Below are 18,582 nucleotides of genomic sequence, written 5' to 3'. Positions count from 1 at the left end.
TTTATTGCCATGTAACTTAATTCTTGTATTACTACCACTATGTTCTTCTAACATTATGGCTTTATCCTCATTAAAAAAAAAAAAAAATCTTAGCCGGACCCTTATATTTTATTGTAGAGTTGACCTGTACTAGCTGTAAAGATGGCTGCTTGTAGTGCAATCTTGAATATACCGAGTATTGCTGCTGAAAAATACTTTATTTTTTATGATTAGGTAAATTTAGATACAGTGTAATGAGTCAGCTTTCTCGCCAAACAGTGAATTTCACATAAGCCTGCAATAAATGTGATTAAAAGTGACCACATGCTAAATACATTTAAACACACACATATATATATATATATATATATATATATATAATCCCCATAAAAACACAGATTTAATTAAGTACAGTATCCTCATTGGGACAAAAATAATAAAAATGAAAAGGAACGTGTTCATAGACTGCTTTCCAAAATAAAATTCAACCCCTTTTCAGGCATTTTCAAAGTAAGTTTTCAAACTTTTTTCCATCCAAACCAATACAGGTGAATTAAAAAAAGACTTTCAGTTTGCTATTATATCATATATCATTTATTATTGTTATTAATTACGTCTTTTTCTACATTCTACAGCAGGGACAAATCAGACTAGTATACAACAAAAGGTTATGTTCTGAATCTGAAATGTCTCTCACACACACACACGCCCACACACTGTCCACCCGAAGGTCCGATAACAAAACAAAAATTTAACAAAAAAAACCTCCCAATTTCAATAAAGTTGTTTAATGTTTAAAGTATAAGACAACCTTTATTTGAGTAACATTGATCAATAACTCATTGAGACATTAGGAATAATAAATATTCATCATATTGAAATAATCCAAGTAAATGTTGTTAAGATAAATGACTGCTTCATTCTCAAATTAAATGCTTAAACACAATATACAGAGAAAAATATTTTTTTTAAATCTCTAAAAATGTTCTCTCTAAATTTATTTGCATTTAGCGAATAGAAATAATTTGGTGATTCTAACTAACATAAAGCTGGAAAAGTTTGGTCTGATTTTAACTTCAGACAGTGAGAAAATAATGTGTTCGTGTCTCTTTGTTTGCTGTATGAAAATTTCTAGTTTAAATTGTAAATGACGCAAATGTTAAATTGCAATTTGTTACGAAGCTCTGCACTTTGACATTCAAGCACTTTCATGGACTGTATACAAAAATCAAGGACTTTCCAAACCTTGAAAACACCTAATTGAACTTCGAGCCTTTTCAAGGAATTCAAGCACCCATTAAAAAAAACCCTTCAGAAGAAAAAGATAAACAATGTTTAAAGTATGCTAGGTAGAGGCATTGGGTTTTAGGAAAACATGACGTTAGATAAGAATATTTTTGGAAAATTGTGATGATGATTTGAAGTGAAATGAGCCCACGTTTCCCTGGTGATCACAATGTTTACATCACTGTCTCTGAGCTTTAACATGTGACTCAATTAAATTCTAGATCCATATAAGTTATTGCTGAGCAGGTCTACTTCAAAAGCAGTAAGCCAGCTAATTTGTATGTATAGACTGGAAGTTTGAATTTTTTTGTTACCAAATCTGTGTTTTTGGTAGAACTGTGCGACTTAATTAGTATCTTGTTATTTAATGACGCTGAAATATGTGATTGTAATAATGAAGGACTGGAATGCTTCTCAGAAAAAGGAAGGATTACGAGATGTGTAAAAAAAAAAAAAAACTATTATTAGTGTCGAAGATTTGTGAGAAGTGTGAAGAAAAGAAACCCAGATCACTGTGAGAGCCAAATGGATCGTAGCCCACCATGACTCCGTTTAGCCCTTCTCCCATGCAGTTATCTCCTTATTTATTCTGCTCTCATCATTCATTTCAAGCCCTCGTTCTTTTGTATCAGGCTGTCCCGTTCTCATCTGCAGTTATTTCATTTAGGATGCATGTTCTGCCCGTTTTATTTAATCACTTTCTGTTTTTTGCCGCTCGCTCGCCTCGCTAAAGTGATTTCTGTCTTTGTGATTTGTCAGTAATGCGTATTATCTTTTTTTTCTTCGTTTTTTTTCCCGCTGTCTATCAGCTCAGGGAGAGCTTAGAGGATTCAATCAATCAGCTGCAGACACGGAGGCTGAGCAGGACCAACGGGGTCCGCAGTTCCTCCGTCTCTTCCCTCCACAACAGTGACCTTGAGGCCTATTCAGGGTCAGGTATGGTAAACAACTGATGCTTTTCTTGTCTGTCTGCTTATTATGTCCTTTTCGTATATGAAATTAGGCCCTCGTTGTTCATGCAAAACGATTAATCAGTAGCAGAATTCCTGTATTGTCCTTGTGCAAGAAAGCACAATGAAATTTACAAAATAGCGGTGAAAATAAATAAATTATTATTAGTGTATTTAGATAAATATATAAAATATAGTAGAAGCACACAGAAACAACAGGGATGTTAAGAAAATGATGATCAGAGCTTGATGAATAAGTGCTGTCCATAGCAACAACACCTCCTGAGTAGAAACTGGTTTTTAGTCTTACCCTTGATTAATTGATTAATGAAAATCAATAAATTGTGATTACTTGATTCTTGAAACAATCAATTAACTGTGATTATTTGATTATTGGAATAATCAACTAATAGTATTTAATCAATTATCACAACAATCGATTAATTGTGATTAATCAAGTTCCGAAATTATCAATCCGGATCAATTGATTAGCGAAATGATCAATTGATTCTTGAAACAATGAATTAATCTATTACCAAACTAATCAATTAATTGTGATTAATCAATCAATCAATCATTTCCATTTGGTTGTCATAATAATTGATTACTAACTTAATGGTTAGTGTCACCTTTACATTTTTACCATAACTTAAAGCATCATTGTGTTTCCAGAGGAGAAGCGCTTCCATCCCACCTCCCCGCTCAAGGATTACGACGGCAGCCCCAAAGGCAGGAGGAGGTCTCAGTCTGCTGGCGTTCGCTTCAAGGATTCCACCCAGGCAGCAGACGTAAGCAACAGTCCCAGCATGATTATTACTGCTTTGCAGTTCCGTAAACCGGCCACAAGAGGGCACACTGAGTCAGCAACATCAGTCATTGTGTTCTGCCGGCTTTGAGACAGAATCTATGTTTTTTTTTGTTTTGTTTTTTTTCTTCTTTTCAGATTAGTAAAATGTGTGAAGAATTCAGATCGTGGTGTGTTTAAGTCAGCCTCTGACGGTTTGAATTGAGTCTGAACGTGTGTGTGTGTGTTTTTCTCACAGATTCATTTGGTGCACCAGACCCTGCGGGACCTGTGCTCCGACCAGCAGAGGCTGTCTGATGACCTGGAGAGAGAAATCCTGCGGAGGAACAGGTACCTGCTGCTTTTAACGCCACTCTATTCAACACTGCAGTTTACGCACGGCTGATAGGGTTTTTTCTTGAAATGCTCTTAATCAATTAACCTAACTTAGTAATTAGTGGAAGAGGAAAAATGTCCAATTTGAAAAGCTTGTAGTACATGGAGAAATGTTTTCATAGCCTGACTGGCCTGAAGCCTGTAATGGATGCTCATTGTACCAGGCTCTGTTCACTAACTACTGCTGCATATTAACTAGACTGAGGCAGATCTGTCTCTGTTACATTGAAACTCTTTGTTCCCTAACCTTGGACTAAAGTATCCTTCCTCCTTTCTTTGCTTCTTCCCTTCTGTCCTTCCTTCCTTTCTTTTTCATCTCTGCAGCTTTATCCTATCTTCCTTGCTGCCTCTGTCCTTACTTCCTTCTGTCCTTTGCTTTTCTGAAATATCAGATTTTCAAAGTACAGCTTGGACTCAGTCTTTTCAAAGTTACAGTTTTAAAAGTGTCATGCATCCACACTCTGTACATTTATCTTATATTTATACAGTGGGTTTGAGTCTAACTGCCTTTAGTTCCCACCTTGATGCAAGTTTGTAGTGACCAAGTTTGTGTAGAGTCACGGCAGCAAATCGTAACCATACCGAATGAAAAGTGTCATGGAAACAGTGGGTTCATCATAACTGATGCCTTCATATATTAGTCATCATCAGTTTTAAAAGTCTTATCTGTTGGTTTTGTAGCTAAAGTCTTTTCCTGTAAACCCGTATTTATCATGTTTACTATTATTAAGGTTTTACTTTAATCTTCCACTAAATCTTTGATTCCAACGTCATTAAAACACCTTAAAAATGACTAAAAGTCGATGGAAATCAGAAGAGGCGCAGCAGAGTCGTGCGACGGCAGATCATTCCCCCAGCATAGATTAGAGTTTGACATTTTGAAGTTATTAAAAAAAAACAACCTTTCTCCTCCCTCCCGCTGCTGACCAGAACAAATTGATCCCCCGTCATATTTCAACATCCGAAGCTGAGTAATTATTTTCCCGCCGCTTCAGATTTTGCCTTCACATCCAGATCGATCTTGTCGCGAAAGAGAGAATCTTTTCCGAGGAGTTTCTGTCGCTTCGATTTTTTTCTCTTTTTCGCAGGTCGGACATCGACACCAGGCGGGCGATGGAGAACCTGTCGGAACACGTGACGGTTTCCCAGAGGCAGGACTCGGTGAGTCGCAGGTGGAAGACGGTATTCACACATGGAAACTGATGCATTCAACGTATTTAATGCTGATGTTTTATGTCGAAGTGGAAAAAGCTGACGGCGTGGATAAATAGTTCATTCTAATTTCCAAGCACATCGTCGTCGTCATCATCAGCGCTCTGGCAAACACGCCAAATGACAGCCAGTATGTGTAATATTTGTTATCTGGTCCTGTCTGCGGACGTGACGAGATAAAGGTATTAGCTGTCCTTTACAGGACGACGTGCTGCTTCCTGATTAACATGGGGGATGGCGGGGGCGGGGGTGTATTACTTCCAGCCAGGCACAGTAGAGTTTTTTTTTTCTTCTTCACTCCCGCACATTCATTTCACGTCGTCTCATTAATCGAGCCGCCGCGGTGCCGGTGACGTTCGCGTGACCCGAGACGTCTTCGCTCTTCTCCTGCAGGTGTCATCCCGTGTGGAGCGACGTCTGCAGGAGCTGGAGAGAGAGATGAACGTCGAGAGAGAGAGGAGGACGGAGTGGCAGGCGGCTGGGGACGACGACCAGCAGGAGGTGAACCTCCACCCCGTCCCCCTTCTTATCTCATCTGCTGCCATCCCTCTATCACACTTTAGAAAGAGCTTGTTGTAAAGAGAAACCCAGCATCACAGCCTGCTAGATTTCAAAAGGCGTGGGTAGAGGCTCAACTTCCTGCAGGACGGTGACCGTATAGCCTCACAGTATATTAGATCACATGTGTCAAACTCAAGGCCCGGGGGCCAAATATGGCCCACCGTAGCTTTTTATGTGGCCCTCTAGACTCCGAATTACATCAATAGGTCCCTCCAGTTCTTCACAAATCCATAAAATTCACACAAAATCAACAGATCTTCACATTTTGTTTCTGATTCCACTGCAAATGTTTCTCAAAATTGGTCAAAAACATTGGGTTTAAGTGACTACTGCCTCAGCATTACTTGATGTCAAGTTGTAGTCTATGATTAACACGGCGATTAGAAAATAAAGTCACATCTAACATCATACATTAGCACAAATATCACAAATTTTCCCTCATCGAAAACATACCTGGAGTGTTGCCTTGATCTTTTTCATGCATGCTTGAGAAATCCTTGAATCACCCGTGGCAACCATTAGCAGTACAAAATGCTAATGGTTTAGCCTCTTCTTAGCTGCAGAGGAGGAGCTACTCCCTTTACTCCTTCTACTCAGCTCCTTCAGACTAGCTAGTAGCAATTAGCAAGCGCCTGGTGGAACTGCAACAGTTTAAAAAAGCGGATTGTGAAATCTCTATAAACAAAAGCTCCCTTCAAGAATTGTTAATCATTAAACTGAGACAGGGAAAACAGGCAAAACTGCCACAAAAACAGTCCGTTCGAATAACTCAACCTGCATTTTTCTGGCCTGTGACTCATAATGAGACTCGTACAGAAAGTGTAATAAAGAAATTAGTCCAAAATATTTGGGGTTAATCACAATCGATTGCCATAAGTATGGTCTTGGGGAGCTAAGTACATGTGCAAGTTACCAGATTCCCTTCTACTAAACATTTCCTCCCTTCTTTGTGTTGCTGTGTTGCATAAATCCCAACCAAAATAATTTGACGTTTATTGTTGTGACGCGACAAAAAACGACATAGCCAGACTTCCTGCTTACGTCGACATGCAGCTAAATCAGTTCGGTTCTCTTAAGTATTTCAACTCAGTCGAGACGGTCGAAGATTCAAGCGCTGAGAGACGGAGATTATCCTTCACCGGCACCGTCTGCTGGACGGACTTTGATGCTAATTTTCCCCTCACAAGTCTCTGGTGAGTCACTCCCTTCTACAGATGTAGAAATTCTGCTGATAAAAGAATGTCAGCAGCACTTCACTTCGCGTAATAAAGGACTTGCCGCAGCAGAGTGATTTTTTTTATTTTTATTTTTTTACACATTGCTGGTATTTATACAGTTTAATGAGGCTCAATTTTCCAAGAAGGCGCCAGCCATCGGAGGCGCCGTCTCTGCGAAGGAAAGAAACGGTATAATTGCGTTTCTAAATGACAGCTGAATTATTTTTGTGATCTCTCCTGAGAAATTCTTCCTCACTCAAACGAAGTCGCAGAAGATTTCCTCCACCTCATTAATAAAGCGGTGTGATTAGAAACAAGAAACAGTGAATTGGTTAATTCAGTGCTTTTTAATGCTTTCTTTTTTAATATTGTCAGGACGCCTTTTCCTTCCACAGCTGTTCTTCAAACCCCAAACTAACTATCCTAGAGCATCCAAAGCAAATTGAACTTTCTACTTTAACTAGACCACTGCAAAGCTTGTGTTTCTTTTATATTTCAGCCTTTTAAAAAATTCATACATATAGTTTTTTAAAATTATTGTTTCAGCCATTTTAATTTCTTTTTCTTTTTTTCTTTTTCTACATTATTTTTATGTATCAACTATTTAAAGAAACATCAATTTTTTATTTATTGCGTTTTATTATTGGTACATTTTTTTTATTTTTAAGTTTTAGTTTAAAATTTTCATATTTCAACTATTTTAAAAATTAATTTATCTTTAGTTTTTATATACATTTTTTAATTTCATTTGTTAAAAATTATTTTTATACTCCAGCCATTAAAAACATTTATTTTTCTTTTTATTTATTTAAATCTTTCATTATTTTAACATTTGAATATTTCATCCATTTTTTCCCTTTATCTTTATTTTAGTATTTCTTTTTTTAAATTATTTCAACCATTTAATAAAGAGGCCTTTGCTTTTTCACACCGGGTCAGGTTTGGATAGCTTTTTTCCATCATCATTATGTAAAACTGAAGGTTTTCTTGATATTAAAACTATTTTCATAGTCTAAAAATGTCATATGTGACAAAAATGCCAAGCTAGAAGAAGTTCATAATGGCACTTTTTAACTGTACTTGGGGGGGAAAAAAAGCACTGTTCAAATTCAGCCTCCAGGTTAATATAAAAACATTTGGTGATGCATTGCATGTTGCCATGGCTACAACATGAACTTTAGTTCAGCACATGTATTGTTGACGTTATCGCCCATAATAATATAATAAACTGGCTGTATTCAACAGTTTCCCACTTCAGGGCATAGAAAGGCCGCTGAGAGCAAAATGGATCTTAACTAACGCTTGTTAAATCAGTTCTAATTATCATTATATGATGGAGTCGACTCATAAGGGCCTTCATAATCTGACTCCCTCTTTTCCTCCCCACCCTTGACTAAAATTAGGTGCACAAGTGTGACATTTTGCAGCACTTTTGAACAAAGCGAGCGATAGAGAGCGCCGCAATTGGGTTGACTTTAAACTGATTGGCGATATCCACTTAGCCACAGAAATGATTCACACCGCAAAAGCTCACGCTTGCTAATTTTTTAAATTACCCCAAGCACTTTTGTCTCTGACTGTCTCTCCTCCTTCCCGCCTTCTCCCAGTTGAACCACAGAGGGGCGCTGTGCAGTCATACGCCGTCCCACAAAACCTTCTTGCGAGCAAGAAAGAGTTTTCTCCCGATTCATTTGCGTCCGTCTACAGACCATTTCCCTAATGGGACACCAGTGGCTCCCCAGGGTGACGGGACATAGTGCATTTGTCCTAAAAAAAAAGAAAAGAAAAATCCAGGGTAAATAAACAACCGAGAAGAAATGAAGAGGAAAATAATCTCTTATGCCTCTAAAGGAGTAGGAGAAGGAGAGCAGAGGGCGCATTTCTTTCCCACCAATGGGCCCGCTGTGATGTGAATCAAACAGATGATGAGTCACTCGGGTGGTTGTTATTGCGAGCAGGCGGTAATTCATCACCGTGGCCCGCTACGGATGCTTTGGATTGAGTGGGATCTAAGCTCTTGTTACACATCCGACTTAATGCCTCTACGCTGTTCCAAGAAAATTAAAGTGAGGAGGTTTGTTGGGATGGTTGAGGGGAAGAGAATCAACGGTGTAGCAACAGCACTTCTTGTGTTGCATTCTTACATACTTGATACTTTTTTTGTTTTGTTTTTGTAGAATTTAGGGAGGTGCCAAGTTCGACCCGATGAGAGGGAAGAAGCCTTGACGGCGAGACTTGCACGAGCAGAGAGGGAGAAGTCCAAGGTAAAAATCTTGAGTTTTCACCACAAGATGTTGCAGAAGTATTCAAAATACTCCTTAAACCTCTCCACAACTAGTCTTGTCACAGCCGGAGGGTTTGGTGGATCTTCTTGTTTGGATTATATGTGAAGCAAAACATAAAATAGCTAGTAGGCCTCGTTATGATAAATTTTCCTGGGCGATAAAGTGTCCCAGACGTTATGGGGATAAACTTTAATTTCTAATAAACATTTGATACTGATACATGAAGACATTTTAAGTATCCAAAATAAATCCACAAACAAAATGGCTGACACTTAAGTACATTAAGTTAAATCCTCATTAATAACTCATTATTGTGTAAGAGTTTATCATTTTCTATACATTTTTGAATTCATTTTTTTTAAGCTGTTCCATAGTTTTTAAAGTAGTGCAGGCAGTTTTATTTCTGTTATTTCTATCACATGAGCTTAAGACAAAAAACTTTTGTTTACTAACTGTTGATAATTTCTTTCTAGCTTTAAACATAACTAATAGCCTTTTTATATTAACAAAGAACCTTAATTTCAAGACATTTAATTAAATAAACAATTCATTAGTCAAGTTTATTTGTAAAGCACGTCATAAAAACAATACAGTCACTAATTATGAAATGAAATATAAACATATTCTATCAAATCCCTTCATCAAGCAAATACAAATGAAATATATTGAACGATATTCCAGTTATGATGAATCAAAGGCGACTCTAAACGGGTGGAGTTTTTAGCCTTGATGTAAAGGAACGTGGTGCCTATAAAATATGTTTTTGTTTTGAGGGGTATGAATAGTCTTAGGAAGCATTTTGGGTTTGCCGTCGTCTCTTAGTCCAGATCGTTGCTGTTTTCCTCCTAGATGGAGCAGGAGCTGGGCAGAGCCAGGAGGTTACTGGAGCAGTCGGAGGACAGCAAGGAGTCCCTCGTTCAGCAGGTGTGTGTCAGTGCCTGATTAACGGGGGAAGGAGGCAAATCGTCACAAAACGAAGCAAGTCGTGAAATGTCTCCCCTCCCCACCCCGTCCTCCAGGTAGAAAACATGCGTGGCGAGCTGCTGAGGACGAGGGCGGAGAAGACGGTGGTTCACCGGCCGCCAACGGAGACGTCTCAGCTCGGCGCCCAGCTGTGTTCCAGCCACTCCGAGCGAGAAGGAGGAAGAGGTCAGCTACACGGGTCGGATAGCTGGGTTGTCAGGGGAACGGAAGGCAGAGGAAATGATCGGTTTAAAGATTCGCCCTGTCTGTGATTTTTGAAAGCAACACCTGCTTCCTCCTGTGTTACGACTTCATTTTCATATTTGTGTCCTTGAAATGACACTTTAGATCATTGCTCAGTGTGATCGAACAACTTCTTCAAATGTCTTTTTTTATTGACTATTAGAAATACATTGATAGGTATGATGCAAAATGACATGATCAAATTTAAACAGATTTTAACCCATGAACAGATCCACAGAGATCAAACACACACACACGCAAAACTAAACAGAGGTAAAATAAAAAATACATTTGCACAAAGTAGAAAAACCAACACAACAAATGAAGTTTAGATAAACCCATGACAGTAAAATGTGTTATCCACAAATATGTATGAAGAGGAAAATAATAATAAAAATTAATAAATTACATAAACGTGAGAAGGGGGACCATTCAGAGACAGTAGTAGTACATTTCTCATAAGGGTGCCAAACTTTATAAAATCCATTTTCTGAACCTCGGATAGTAAAAGTCCACACACAACATAATAAACTTTATCCAGCGTGAATGAGAATGTAGAGCTGGATTTTTCTGTGTGACCAAACTTCCAGCGAATTATTGAGAAACGTGACTAAACAGAGAAAAAAGAAGAAGAAAAAAGATTTTCCTTTCACTAAATCATCCACTAACATGTTGATTCTGGTAAAGATTTCAGCTGAAATCCGTCGTGCTAACTGAATTAAGAGACGGTTTCCAGTGAAATAGAGACAAACAGAACAAATTATTGTTTAGAAAGTGTGCAGATATTATCACTTTGCACACTTCAGAGTGTTGAAAAGGGTTGCACATGGTGGCAGCAGGTGAGTGGGAGAGCATATGTGGAAGGACAATGAAGAGGCGACCTTCAAACCAGCGTCCTTGTGGCAAGAAGCAAAACCACATCTGTCAACGAAAACTACAAGGACACGCTGAATTTCTGCCGGAAGTACACAAATAAAAAGGAGAACATTTATTCTGATACATAGAAGGTCATTTTTTTTCCCCCGCAAAAAAGAAAGGAAAAAGAAAATCAAAATCTTTCATTAATCAGGCGATCAACTGCGTTATTTCCAGTATGACAAAGCAAAGTATCACGAGGCAAAAGTAATAAAATTCACTAAGCCAACAAAGTGTGATCAGCTCCGAGCACAAAGAAGGATATGACTCAGAGATTGATACCCAGCCAGTGAAAACGCAGAAATTACAAAGAAAGTTTTGATGCGATTTTTCCAACTCCGAACATAAATTTGAAGTATTTCATTAAAACAAGGTTGGAAATATCATAAAAGGTTTTGGGTGTTTTTCAGGGGAATGAATACGTGTTGAAGCTTTTTGAATGTGTTCTCCTTTGCTGCTCAGACCTTTTGGACATGGATTCAGCCGGCGGGTGTGTGTTTGTGTGTGTGTGTGTGTCACACAGATTACAGTGAGCTGGAAAAAGAGGTGGCTGAGCTGCGGGCGCAGCTCCTCAAGGCCTCTGTCCGGAGCGAGGTGGAAGAGCTGAGGAGGACTCTGGAGAGTAAGGAGAGAGAGAATCTGCGACTCAGTTTACAGGTCAAGGTGCGTTCCAGAGAGTCAGGTGTCGGCCATCTTTTTATTTTCTCTGGAGATACAGGAGCATGTGAGGTTCCTACGCAGTCTGGAATTTGACTCAAGTATTTTCCAGATCTGCCATAAGAATGGGCAAACTCTGTTCCTGGTCTCATTGTCTACATCCTTCCTTCTTTCTTTCTTCTCTTCCTTTTTTGTTTCTTCCTTATTTTCTTCTTTCCTTTCTTTGTTTGTTCCATCCTCCCTTCTTTCAGTTTTTCTTTCATTCAATTATTCTGTCCTTCAATTATTCCTTCCTACTTTCCTTCCTTACTTCAATCCATCCTTGCCTCCTTACTTCTTTCCCTCCTTGACCCTTCTGTCCTTCATTCAATCCTTCAGTCCTTTCCTTCTGTAGGTCCTTCCCTCCTTTCTTCGTGCCATTTTTCCCTCTTATTCTTTCCTTCTATCCTTCCTGCAATTTATTCTTCCATCCTTCTTTTCCTCCCCATTTTCTTCTCTCCTTCCTTCTCTCCTTTCATCCTGTGCCCCTTTGTTCCCTGTGTCCTTCTCTTCTTTCATCCATACTTTTGTTCAATTATTTGCTTCCTTCCTACTTTTCTCTTTTCCTTCCTTCTTTCCTTCCCTCTGTCCTTTTTTCTTACTTTCCTTCCTTTTGAGAAAGATATGTAGGAACGCAGTTAAAAAATAAACACAATTTTTAGCTTAAGCGTTAATGGGGATGAACTCCAGATTTGGTGACTGTCCAAGTAGAGGGTCAGATGTTATGACTTCTTCTTCTACTGTATTATATCGCTTATAATTCAGTAGAAGACAGACTGTATTACACACTTGACTGTAAAAAGGAAATCCCAACATTTCATGTTGAAACTCCAGATTGAGTTTGGTTCCAGTGATGCCAACAATTGGCTACGTTTTAAGCTTTTCGGCACCATCGTCTGAGCTCATTGAAATCGTGTCTAAACTCCCACACCCAGCCCGTAACAGATCAGGTGTGAAGCCATGTGGTGGGTGTCTGCATGCATCACCTGGGGCTCTTCTCATGGATTTTACACTTGGATCAAATAGACAAAAAGAAATTTTTCCCTTTGGAGGTAAGTGAACAAAAATGAAGCATAATGAGCCGGATGGGTTTATATGTAGAAGACTAATCAGCGTTTGACTAATTACCCCTAACTAACATCCTTATTCAGTGGAAGCATCAAAATGGCAGCTATGTTGCTTTGCCTTGTCTTTATTCTGCTGCCAAACTCGAAACTTCAAAGTCGTCTTGATTTTCTCTGGGCCACTTTTCAGCGTTTAATCGTAAGACATCCAGATGTTGGAACGACTGAACCTTCTCTGACCTGTCTTTGAGAGAAGATGAAGAGAAACGGTTGCTAGGCTGAGCACGGACAGGGACAGAAAGTTCCCAAAGTGTTTTTATTTTTTTAAATTTTCTCCAACCGAGGTTTCTCGCTTGACCTTTCTTCTCCCCAACATGGAAGGAATTCTCATCTGACATGAAGGGGCGGGAAGAGCAGCATCTGCGAATTCTGGACCAGCTGAAAAGCCTGCAGGTAATTTAAATTCAATCAAAAGCCTGCCACGTGTAAATGTAGTGTAGTACCTCTGTTCTGGGACAAAGCATTGTAAAAACGGGAGCTGTAAATCTTTTTCTTTCCCCTTCCATTGCGGTTACGGGGTCTTGAGGAACGAATGTGGGCTTTATTGAGGAGTTGAATGGTCGTTTCAGAGCCGCGGGCAGACAGAGAGGAGGGAGATGGAGGCCTTGGTGCTGGAGAGCGCTAAGAGCAAAAACGAGCTGAAGACCAGGGCCCAAGAAGCGGTGCGCCAGTGGAGGGCGAAGTGCAGGAGGCTGCAGAAGGAGCTGGAGGATGCTGAGGTTCAAGGTCGACTCCATGAAGAGAAGGCCCTGCAGGTCGGTCCAGCCATCACTCACAAACTTCTCCACAGTTTCAGTCCAGCTTCAGTTATGTGCTTTCAATATTTGGGGTGAAAAAAATAGTTCTTACTGTTTCACAACAACAAAACTGACTGACTGCTAGCTTCGTTACACAGCATGTGTAATGCTGCCAAGAAGCAAAGTGCAGTTCTGTCCATGAGTTTCTGCTGCTTGTATCGTACATGTGACGACAGTCTCCTGTTTTCTCCATGTGTCTGGAATAAGCTGTAAATTTACAGACGATAGAAGAAGTTTTTTTTTCTTTCCAAAAAAAACATTCAGACCAAGGCTATTATAGTTAACTAAAACTAAACAAAATAACAAAAGCTGGAACTGCGAAATCGTTAACCGTGATAAATAAAAACAGTAATTAATGGGGGAAAACTATGACCAACTGGGACTATATTGTATGTTTATAAAACTAACTAAAACATACTGAATTTAGAGAGCTAATATTCCTTGGTTTGGTGTTTGTGAATCTATTTATCGGCTGCCACATTAACCAAAAGAACACTATAGCTACAGGGAAACATGGTGGTGGCAGTGTCATGCTTAGGTAGGTTTGCTCCAAAACTTTGATATCTCTATAGAACTGATCTGTTGACTATTTTCTTGATTAACTGAGTAATGATTTTATATCCAAATTTGCTCAATAGGAGATTTTCTTTTTACAAAATTTGATCCGGGTGAGGCTAAAGTTATATCATTTGAGGAGTTCTCAGTAGAATATATTTGCAGACAATGTTTTGGTTTATTCTAAAAAACAAAGTGTATACATTTTTGTACAGTTTTGGCTTAATTACTACTTTGAGGGTGTTATTCTATCAAAAAAAAAAGCTATTTTTAGCCTTTATATTGCAATTAATGATTAATCAATGACTAAATTAGTTGACAATTATTTCAATAATGGATTCCTCACAGTTACTTTGAATAATCGTTTCAACCCCAGCTGGTAGCCTCAACAGATGTGGTGGTTTGTCATGGTTGTGTGCATATTGGTTAACTACAGTATAAAAAGGGCTACAGCAGTGTGCCGTCTCTTGTTTGCTTTCTAACTCGCATTCTGTTTTCTGCTGACTTCCTCACACTTCCTTTTAGGTTGGAACGTCAAAAAGGTCTGAGAAACTAATTTGACTTTAGACAAACTTTCCCATAAGACCTCTGTAGGTGAGACAAACCTTTTTCCACTTATTCACCAAAGTGAAACAGCCGAGTTCTGTTTCACCGTGTGCTGAAATTCAACAGAAGAGAGAAACAGCTGGTTGAATCCTGGATTGTGTGACGGTGCCCGGTCAGATCAGCCAAAAGGCAGCAGATTGGGATGGTGTCCCACAGTACAAAATGATCCAATTACCAAGTCCGTCACTCCGCCAGATTTACCGAGCTGTGTGCTTCCACCTGAAAAGGAAACAAAAAGACAGGAAGATTCCTTTACCTACCGTCGAATACCGTCCGGCCAACAAAAACACGAGTGTGGAAAGCAGAAATAAAGCACCAACGAGCTGGAAAAATACCGACTATCATCCAAGAGAGCAAGCATGTCACACCAGGCTCCTCATTATCTGCAGGAAGTGGTAGCTTAGCTGGGCTGAAGATACACAAGCAACAAGAGGCTGCAGATAAAAGCTAAGCTTAACCATTCTTAAATAACCCATTTCAATGCACTATTTAGGTAAAGTAGTTCCAGTAAGAACACAGTTTTTACTAATACTAATTATTTTTATAACAAGAAACTGTGACAGTCGCTAAGTTGGAATTAGTGGGATGACTATTGCTAACTGAGCATGTGCAGATGTAACCTGGTGGGTGGGTCCGGTAGTTTTTTAAATATATGTTTACTTTGCAATTTAATGCCTTGAAATACGGTATTGATATTAACTGATGCTCTTTTGGAACGAGGACTGCTATTTGGTATTTTATGATTAAACTGCATTAGAATCCAAACTATGAAATCAGTATTTGGGTTTTGCAAACATTATTAATTAGAACTTACTATTTTCAGAATAAGACACAATTATTATCCCAATTTTCTTCAATCTAAATGATAAATAATACTTAGAGAGGCACAATATATCAGCACCAACATCGGTATCGGACAATATCGCAACTTTTTTTTTTCTTTTTACACCATATTGGTGGTGTTCCGATAATTAAAAGTTGCCAACATTAAAAACAGGAAAAAATCAATTTTGTGATTTCCAGAAAGGGAGTGGAGGAGGTTGGACATTTGATATTTGTTTGGTCAGGTGACAGTGATGCAGCGCAGGATTGTGGGAAGTTTAAAATGAAGTATTGGTGAAGCCAGCGGTGTGGTCGTTGCTTTTCAAAATTTCGAAAAGGTTGTGATATGTTTATAATATATACAATATTAGTAAATATTGGTTATTGTCTGTAACAGCAGTATTGGTTTCGGATATCGATATTGGCCCAAATTTTCATATTGAAACAACCATTGGCTCAGTTTCCAGATGTTATTGGTATTTATTGGGCTTACACACAAACTCTTGATAGCAAAATCAACATAAACAAGCACACAGATTCAAACTCTGCAGTCAGTTATCTTTTTATGTCTTTCAGCCTTCATCTACTCTAGCTCAACCTCTCTATCTCGTTCTATATTTCACAGCATATTGACCGGGTTGGCCGGACCAATGATCATGTAGGTCTCGGCTTTCTTTGTTGCATCATCTTAGATAGAAACTGTGGCTGATGCACGACTTCTATAGCGTTGATGCTCTGAGACGTGAGGAGATCAATGATTCTATAGTTCTTCTCAAATCCAAAAGTGATGCCTTCGGGCTATGAGGAGAAAACCAAATATTTCTCTACCAGACTCTCTTTCTGCAGTTCTGAAAGTCAGATTTGTAGAGAATGGATAGTTTAAGACATTTTAGACACTATACAACATGTAACGGAGTATTCACTTTGATTTGATACGTGAAATACTTACCATTTTTGGCCTCTGTTTTTCACCCTTGGCATTAGTTTTATTTTGAGCTTTTCTCGCCTATTTTTTAAAAAATTTAAAATATGTATCTTTGATCTGTTGAACATTGCGAGGCACCAATAGACTGAACTTTATCAACCATTTATGAAACACACTTGTCTCTTTTCAGTATTAATAGTTTTCTAGTTTTTTTTTAGTTTTACATCATATATATGATGTTATTCCCTTATCAAAAACATACCTGGATTGTTGCACCTTTCCTCTGCGTCTGCCCCACTCAGCTCCTTCAGACTAGCCAGCAGCAATTAGCAAACACCTGATGAAACTGCGCATTTGCTGAGCTCATTATAGGAGCTATTTGGCAGTGCAATGCTGGCAAAGGGTTGATAAAGGGTTAATAGAGGAGCAATGTTGTGATGACTTCCTGTAGGCGGAGAGAATTAGATGTAGGCCCAATTTCAAGGCATTAAATTGCAAAGTAAAATTTCTTTTAAGTCTTATTTGATATACCTATAGCAATTTTATAGCAACTGAAGGTAATTATGGTATAAAATGGCACTATGTACCTGGAAAATACAAAATACTGCCCCTTTAATTGTTTGCATCTGATTTTGTTTAGAAACCTGAGTGAAAAGCGGGCAATTATGAACTATTTGGTCACATAAAATCCCAATCAAATGTATTAAAGTTTGTGGTTTTAACATGAAAAAAACGGAAAGGATTAGGGCTATGAACACTTTCTCCAATGCTCGGTACATGTGTGCTTCAAGAAACGCTTCAGTTAGTTCAGAGCTGGTAGTCGGTAACAAGGTTTACTGACAGATTCTTTGTAAATTTAGCTCAGTGTGAAGCTGTGCTCCTCATACAGCCCTCTGTTTCTCCACTGGTGTCTCATTGCCGGCACTCCTTTGTGTGACTGGAGCTCTCTTTAGCACAGCATCCCATCTATTTCATTCAATTTGAAGTCTCAGGTTTTTTTTCCCCCCTGACTGATCCCTCCATCTGTCTCACTGAAACTCAACATAATGTCTCCGAGTATAGACATGAGGTGCTTTCAACACCCACATCCTCCAAACGCACTAATCAGCATAACAAGGCTGCACTCTTTCCATTTTTGCATTTCTAAATGTGAAAACACTCATAACACAGAAAGGAAGATTAACAAATTTACCTGAGACTTTCTGCATATGTCTGAATCAAGCTGTGCCCCCCCCCCCCCCCCCCCCCCGTCTGCTTCCCTATTAATTAAACTTTTGATCATGTATCTTAAAATGACCTGCACTTGCCTTTTTTTCCCTGTGATGGCTAAAAAAAATAGGAACGCATAAAGAAGAGCTAAAAAAAAAAAGACAATATGAGAGATGACAAATAAATTAGGCCCAGTTTTCCTGATGAGTTTTATTTAGTTTGTTAAAGATCAGATCACTGAAACTGAATGTGAAACTGAATATTTTCATTTTATTGGTTGGTTATGATTCTCTTTTTTCCAACATTGTCTTTATCTTCAAATTCAAGATAAAACTGCAGAGTGATAACTATGGAATGTTCAAAAAAATGTAACATGCTACAGAGCTAGCTACAGAGGTCATGCACTTATGTCAGTTTTCCAGGTTGCGTTGCTAATACTATCGCTCCTGAGTAGCAACACATTCAACATGGCTCCCTTTGTTGGTTGCTGGATTTGGAAAATAATAAAATCATTCCCAGTGATTGACATTAAGGTGAGAGAATTTTTTATTTAGCGGTTTAGCTATCTTTAGCACGCTAACCTTCCCCATTCAAATTCTTTACAGATAAATTTTAAAGCTCTAATTTTCTTGGCCATTTTGTAAATGTTCAGTTGAATAAAATTCCACATCTGTGTTAAAGTTTTGGGTATTGACTCTTAAGCCCAACTATGTGGTTGATTTGGAAAAATTAGCAACAGAGTTAGCAATGCTCAACGACTATAAAACTGAAACCATGTGTGCAAGGACTGTTCCAAAGAATCACTTCCTGGATTACACAGTTACGCCATACAGGTAACTGTGTAATAACAAATGCTCAGTAAAATGCTTTCTGACAGTGTTTCCAGAACAAATTATGGAACTGTAAATAAAACATAGAAATGAACCTCTGATATTGCGCAATTATTCTACATTATGCCATTGTTAACCGAGCTACACATGCCTGACTGAAGCTAAAACAATCATCCATAAAACTTACTCAAATAAAATTAGGACTCAAAATGTACATCAATACTGA

At 38.6% G+C, this 18,582-nt stretch overlaps 1 protein-coding gene across 3 annotated transcripts in view; it reads left to right on the top strand.

Annotated features, from left to right (window-relative positions):
* Positions 1-18,582, top strand: part of cep128 (centrosomal protein 128) — a 56,292-nt gene that overhangs the window by 2,380 nt on the left and 35,330 nt on the right. For 2 of the 3 annotated variants that reach the window (XM_023347918.1, XM_014472868.2), the window contains exons 3-13: positions 2,076-2,202; positions 2,889-3,004; positions 3,260-3,351; positions 4,485-4,557; positions 5,002-5,109; positions 8,564-8,650; positions 9,521-9,595; positions 9,691-9,820; positions 11,316-11,455; positions 12,934-13,005; positions 13,182-13,367. In XM_023347918.1, coding sequence (XP_023203686.1) covers positions 2,076-2,202; positions 2,889-3,004; positions 3,260-3,351; positions 4,485-4,557; positions 5,002-5,109; positions 8,564-8,650; positions 9,521-9,595; positions 9,691-9,820; positions 11,316-11,455; positions 12,934-13,005; positions 13,182-13,367 — 1,206 coding nt within the window. The remainder of the gene's footprint in view (positions 1-2,075; positions 2,203-2,888; positions 3,005-3,259; positions 3,352-4,484; positions 4,558-5,001; positions 5,110-8,563; positions 8,651-9,520; positions 9,596-9,690; positions 9,821-11,315; positions 11,456-12,933; positions 13,006-13,181; positions 13,368-18,582) is intronic. The other variant, XM_023347917.1, reaches the window with a different exon arrangement.

This window comes from Xiphophorus maculatus, chromosome 15 (assembly GCF_002775205.1).
Source record: "Xiphophorus maculatus strain JP 163 A chromosome 15, X_maculatus-5.0-male, whole genome shotgun sequence".
In the NCBI taxonomy this organism is placed as follows: domain Eukaryota; kingdom Metazoa; phylum Chordata; class Actinopteri; order Cyprinodontiformes; family Poeciliidae; genus Xiphophorus; species Xiphophorus maculatus.
This window is presented reverse-complemented; position numbering and strand designations above follow the sequence as displayed.